Source organism: Sinocyclocheilus rhinocerous, unplaced genomic scaffold (assembly GCF_001515625.1).
Source record: "Sinocyclocheilus rhinocerous isolate Xijiao unplaced genomic scaffold, SAMN03320098_v1.1 scaffold4023, whole genome shotgun sequence".
NCBI lineage: Eukaryota > Metazoa > Chordata > Actinopteri > Cypriniformes > Cyprinidae > Sinocyclocheilus > Sinocyclocheilus rhinocerous.
In genome coordinates, this window is record NW_015667282.1 from 259,157 (window position 1) to 266,001 (window position 6,845).

Below are 6,845 nucleotides of genomic sequence, written 5' to 3' on the forward strand. Positions count from 1 at the left end.
ATATACATTTAATCTTACATTAACTTACTGTTTCTCACATTACCTAATTTGGAATTATTCTAATCTTAACTATTTTAATGCAAGCTTCGCTTAATGTTACACATAATTTTTGGAACATTTTAGTTCGCATATTGGTTTTCACATTCAAGCCTCCCATCAATCTGTCGTAAAAGACGTGTCATTTTCATCCATACCCTTAGGGGTCGCTGTTAAACGGACGCATAATTTCACTTTCGCTCTTATGCTTTAGCTCGGCGAAGAGCAACAATAACACACGGCGGGTTATGGAGCAGTAAATGACAGTAAATGCGTATTGATCGTTTGAGGCGGTCTTACTTTCCTTCAGAAAAAACCCGGTGAATGACATTCCATCAGCGCTGTCTCCAGGTCAAAAGAGCGGATGCTCCATAACAACTATTTTTGGTATCTGGATAATTCTTTGTTGTTTTTTTTATTTCTAAATAATATTTTCCTTATTTATTCAGGTGTGGATTTGACAGCAAGAATGGCGATCAATAAGACTTATATAAGCGTGGGCTACTCGTGTGTTGGGATGCTGGTGGGATTTTCGGCGTTTCTAGTGTGGAACATCGCTTACAAACAGCCGTGGACAGCCGCGATGGGTGGATTATCAGGTAACTAACATTCTTTGGCAGTGTTTCAAATGCAGGTGAGCTGTCTACCTAGACAGCATTTTTGGACATCACTGACTTGGAACGCGCCTGTGTTGCCTACATGTTTTCTAGGTTTTACGACACGAAGAAAAACATAATTTTGTGATGTTTTGAAATGGATTTAAAGTAATTATTGCTGCTAATTTTCCTTTTTTGTGCCTTTCATCCTGTAGCAAGTTGGGGCACTTAAACTAACATTTCAGTATTCTTTCAAGTTCTGAGATGGGGAACTTTACAAACAACTCAGTTGACATGTTTATTACGGCATAATACATAGATAATGATATTAATTTTTTAAGGGAACTATTGCTTTTTTTTTTATTTAATTGTCAAATGTTCTGCACAAGAAATTTTATATTTTAATCTATAAAAATCTTTCTTTTTATAGATTAAAATTGTATCAGTTTTAGTGCAAGTGATAAAAGCTGTGTCCACTGTAAGTCAATTATCGACATGTTTGTTGGATGATGTGTTAATAAATGCAGGTTTAATACACAAAATATTTAACCTGCATTTTAGTGAGTAATCAACAAGTTGTTTCATATGTAATTTTCCTGGAGTAGCTTACACATTTTTATTGTTAGTCCAGAAGTAGTTATCAAACATTGTGTGTAATATGGACAATGTGGTTTAAAATGTTACTGACCAAACCTTTTCCCTTATTTAATAACAGTAACACATTTTATAATGAAAAATCTACCCAAAATTTTTAGATGAAAAAGGACGGGAACACTAAATACTGAAATACATAACATACACTACCATTAAAAAGTTTGGAGCCAGTAAGATTTTTACTTTTACTCAGAAGGAATGCATTAAATTGATCAAAAGTGACAGTAAATATTTTTACATTGTTACAAAAAAAAAAAAAAAATTAGCATATCAGCATATTAGAATGATTTCTGAAGGTATCATCTGGAATAATGGCTGCCAAAAATTGAGCTTTGCCATCATAGCAATAAATTACATTTTAAAATACATTACAATAAAAAATAGTTATTTAAAATTTTAATAATATTTGACAATATTGCAGTGTTTATGATCAAATAAATGCTGTCTTGGTTAGCATAAGGGAATGTTTTTCTTATGGACCCCAAACATTTGAAAGGTATTTCACACAAATCCTTCCATAGATACCCATTCCATATGTTCAGCGAGTTGTGTAGAAACACCCAGAAGTTTGTCTGACAACTTAATTGTTTCCATATCTAAATCATATTTGTCCAATATAATGGTGATTGGGATGCAAAGGGTATGACTACTTTACCTTAACAAATACAAGCAAAAGCTTTGAGATTTTGGCCTCACTAAATGTCCGTTCTTCAGTGCACTTTGACCCCTCGCTGTGACCTTCAAACAGCCTTTGAGTTTGTGTTGTGCAAGACAGAGCAATATAGTTTTGCAGAGTCTGTGCTGTACTTTGAGTATTACACTTTGGTCAGGCTAGTCTCAGCTGCAAATGAATGGCATGATTTAGCAGAATTTTGGTCTATTCAGTTTTTGGACGGCTGACCAATCATATGTCCATTAAGTATTTCAGCACATTTTAGGTTAAAAAATTATAAAGGAAATTATATTTCAGATGCTGTAACTGCTCCCTGCTTTAAATCACCATTTTTGCAGTTCACTTAAATGGTCCTGCAGTATGTGCAAACACTCCTCTATGTGTGAGGGCACAAAAACAGCATGGATGATAATAATTATACAATAATTATAAAGCATGTCACACTGCCGGAAATTTCACATGAGCTAACCTATTATTTATAGTATTAGTATTAGTAAACACCCTACCCATATACACCGCTGGGTTTAAAATGGAAATATGGTGGTGTTGGTCAGGGAGATTCTATTTTGTTGTGTAATATCACAAAATGCTCTTCTGCTAATCTAACAGCACATGCAGAACTGAGAGAAAATAGCGCTGTCAAAAGAATCAAACAGCAACACAGCAGTTTACATGCATGGGGAGAATGACATAGCAATAATGAATGCAGAGTCATGGATTCAGTCATGCATGCAAAACCAGAACACACACACACACATATATATATATATGTATATATAAATAGTTGTTTGAAATTGACTAGCAATTGCTGATTGAAAATAGTCAGTTAAATGTGTTTTGAACTTTATATTGCTCATTGTGTTTATGTATTTCTTCAGGAGTTTTGGCACTATGGGCTCTGGTCACACACATAATGTACCTTCAGGACTACTGGAGAACATGGTTAAAGGGACTGAAGTTTTTCCTGGTTATGGGTGTAATTTTCTCTGTGTTGTCCATCGTGGCGTTCATCTCTTTCATCTGTGTTGCCGTCTCCCGCAAAGAATGTGAGTAGAGATCCGTTCTGAAGCTCATGAAACTCATGAATGCTTGAAATTAAATTGTATTTATAACATTTAGGTCATTAAACTCAGTTGTTTGAACTTCAAAAACTGTTTTGCTTTCTCCTCGTGTGTGTGTGTGTGTGTGTCTACAGCCCTCACAGATCCCACCAGTCTGTACCTGTCGTGTGTGTGGAGCTTCATGAGTTTAAAGTGGGCGTTCCTGCTTTCCCTCTATTCTCATCGATATCGCAAAGAATTTGCCCACATCTCCATCCTCAGTGACTTTTAAATTTACACACAATAACACACTCGTGCCCACAGACAAACAAGCAGCTGTTACCATTTGAAATGGACCAGGAACACTCAATGAGGAGAGCCAGAAAGCTTTAGTCTTTTCAGTATATCAGTAGAAGACGTTAGTGCACCACTTCTCTCTCCTTTCTACTACTTGTCTGTCCAGGCAGTCTATTGTGGATCATGTTAGATTGAAGAGTTTGTTGAAGGATGTCGTCAGTGATTTGAAATTTTGGACTTTTTAATATCTATGATCAAAATCAACAACTTTTTACTTTTCAGTATGTATGGTTTATACTGTGCATTTCTGAATGAGGTATTAAAGGGGTCATATGATGCGATTTCATTTTTTCCTTTCTCTTTAGAGTGTTACAAGCTCTTGGTGCATAAAGAAGATCTGTAAAGTTGCAAAGACTAAAGTCTCAAATCCAAAGAGATATTCTTTATAAAAGTTAAGAGTTAGCCACACCTACCTAAAACGGCTCGTTCGAACACGCCCCCACATACCTACCTCACTATGTGGGAAGATTTGCATAAAGCCGCCCAAATGTTCACGCAAAGAAAGAAAGCATAACTTTTATTCTCGCTGTAGTATTGTTGCCGCTGCCGCCATGTCCTGAAGACACTGTGTGCTTCGTTGTGAAAGCGAAACCACTTTGTTTGGTCTTCCAAAAGAGGACGATATCCGCTTCGCCATGCCTAGAGCTGATCTGTGCTGGTCGCTGAGGAAATACATCAACTTAGTGCTGTGGATCACCGGATCAGCCCTCACCGTTTTCACCGCTCCTTCGCCGGGACCGCCATTCTCGACCCCGCCGCCTCAGCTCACTCTTGCCCGGCCTCAGCTCACGGTAAGCCGGGGCTTTCGCTCATGCTAGGCCGCTGTGTTTTTCGTTGTGAAAGCGAAACTACTTTGTTTGATCTTCCAAAAGAGGACGATATCCGCTTCGTCATGCCTAGAGCTGATCTGTGCTGGTCGCTGAGGGAATACATCAACTTAGTGCTGTGGATCGCCGGCACATTTTATGGAGGACTGTTTACTGATCCTGGGAGAGTAACGTTAGACTAAAATGCCAGCAGTTCTGACTCACGTAAGTACGTTTTCATTTAAAGGATTTGCCACTGATGATTCAAACGCGAGTTTTGGGCAGTGTGGAGTAGCACTTGTTGTTTGTCATTTCTCTGATCACAAATGCAGACAGGGTGAAACAATAATGTACAGTATGTGGAAAATAATGTGTTTTTTTTACTTTAAACCGCATAAACACATTTCATTACACCAAATACACAAAATAATGTTCTTTTTAGCAGCATCATATGACCCCTTTAAGAGGAGTCTTTTGTGTTTCTCCTTACTGCTGTTCTCTTGAATGTTTTTCTGCAGTCTCACAATGATATATGGACAAGTGACAGGTTTATGTAACTAAAAGACCGTGTTTTCCTGCTATTGCATAGCATTTAGGTAACTATCTATTGATTTTTAAATAAGCACTTTATTGTCTATAAAATGTGGTATAACCAATCACAAACCCTGTTCCTGTGGGAATCTTGAGGCTTTACTGGCGAGGGATATGTTATGTGGAAATTCTCTTTTTGTTTATACTTTCATGACCCCAAAGCATTAGAAAACAACATCCAGCACACATTTGAAGAATTAAATGATTTTTGTAGCAATTTTTTCCCCCACAAGACAAACATGGTTAGAGATTTTAAGTTTTACCATCACATGTCTGTCACCTGTTATATGGCTGAGTGTTGGTTAGTATAAATTCATTCAGATAATACAGCATGCATTTGTCTTGTTATATTAAGTTGAACTTTTTTATATTTACACAAAAACATTATTATACTGTTAGAATGTGATTTTTGCTTTTGCCTGACATTTGAGGCACTTTTGCGAGCATAGCCATTATTAGCCTCTGTATTATGAAATCAATAACTTTATGTATTTGTAAGTTACCCATTAATAAAATAACCTGACACGACACATGCTTCTTGATTTCAAAACTATTAAAAAGTAAAAATACAGGTTTATTTAATTTTGAGAACATTTGGAAGACAATTAAATGAAATGAAAAAGCTATAAAAAACATCAATGTAAAAAGTGGAATATATGCAAATGCTTATATCATGGTATTTCACAAAATATCTTTAAATGTATTTATAGACCAACTTGGTAATAAAAAGAAAAGAAAATATTCTCAACCTAAGTGACATAGCAAAGCACAAAGTACTTGTACCCTTTTCTTTATGCTTGCTATATAAATAATTGACATACAAGGACAGCTGCCTTACATATTAATTGCAGGAAATCTATCAATATTAACAATGACAAAAACGTAGCTTGAACAATGCAAAATGTCTCAGGATTTTTTCTTTTTAAATTTGTAATGATTGATGAATATAAAGTGCAATTAAAGGGGTCATATGACATTGCTAAAAAGAACATTATTTTGTGTATTTGGTGTAATGCAATGTGTTTATGCGGTTAGAAAACACATTATTTTCCACATACTGTACATTATTGTTTCTCCTCTATGCCCTGCATTTCTGAAACGCGTCGATTTTTACAAAGCTCATCGTTCTTGTCGGCGATTCTTCCTATTGTAAAGTCATGCAGTGTGTAACCTCCTGTCGTCGTTCCATCGTGCAGTGTGAACACAGCAACAACTGAATGCTACCCCAGATAGTCGTTCAGTGTGAAACCAACAGTGATGCGACGTCTTTGAAAATCGTGCAGTGTGAACTCGGCATTACCATACTGTGTCCCGGTGCGACGTGACAAAACCAATAAAACCCATTATAAACGAGGCATTTGTTGCATCCAGTGGGGACATAATTACTGATTATAATGACTTATAGGCCCAATCCCAATTCAAGCCCTTCCCCTTTCCCCTACCCCTCCGTTTCGCACGTTCACGTGAAGGGGTAGGGGTGTCTCAATTCTCTTGGTTGGAGGGGTAGGGCTAAGGGGAAGGGCCAGACAGCCCTTCAAATGAAGATTTTTTGGGCCCACACTTCAAATGAAGGGGTATGAATTATCTCCACGTAAACCGGCTTCAGGGGCAACATGGCTGCCCGAGCGAACAAAAAGACACATAAATGTAAGCATTTTTGGCATTAATAAAGATTTTAACAAAAAGTAATCATTTGTTTTATGTTACATTCAATTGTGAGTTCATATTTATGGTCATGTTACTCAAAGAAATGTTTGAAAAATGGCTAATATTTGCTAACTAACGTCATACTGCACGATAGTGGCACAACATATTTTCATGTCTGATCAGGGCGATAACCACCGTAGACATTGAGGGGGGCTAGTCCCCCCAATAATTAGAAATCGCTAAACCCGTGGTGTCCCAATTCTTAGGGGAATATTTTCACCCCTACCCCTTGACACTCTGTTTCAAGGGACAAGGGGAAGGGGTAGGGGAAGGGGTATAAAATAGAATTGGGATTGGGCCATACTGTCTTTTTACGCGTTGCGTTGCATATCGCGCCCCGTAAACATAAAACCATGTCTGCATTTGTGATCGGAGAAACGACAAA

The 6,845-nt window shown here is 37.2% G+C and overlaps 1 protein-coding gene across 1 annotated transcript; it reads left to right on the forward strand.

The window, feature by feature from the left end:
- Positions 1–223: 223 nt before the first annotated feature.
- Positions 224–3,637, forward strand: LOC107733581 (heme transporter hrg1-A). The gene is made up of 4 exons (XM_016545253.1): positions 224–387; positions 486–635; positions 2,838–3,005; positions 3,155–3,637. The coding sequence occupies exons 2-4, from the start codon at positions 506–508 to the stop codon at positions 3,289–3,291; spliced, it is 435 nt and encodes a 144-aa protein (XP_016400739.1). The 5' UTR covers positions 224–387; positions 486–505; the 3' UTR covers positions 3,292–3,637.
- The last annotated feature ends 3,208 nt before the right edge of the window (positions 3,638–6,845 follow it).

Coding starts and splice junctions, on each gene's coding strand:
- LOC107733581 (XM_016545253.1), top strand. CDS start 506: ATGGCGATCAATAAGACTTATATAAGCGTGGGCTACTCGTGTGTTGGG. Junction 636..2,837: donor CGCGATGGGTGGATTATCAG/GTAACTAACATT, acceptor GTATTTCTTCAG/GAGTTTTGGCACTATGGGCT. Junction 3,006..3,154: donor TGCCGTCTCCCGCAAAGAAT/GTGAGTAGAGAT, acceptor GTGTGTCTACAG/CCCTCACAGATCCCACCAGT.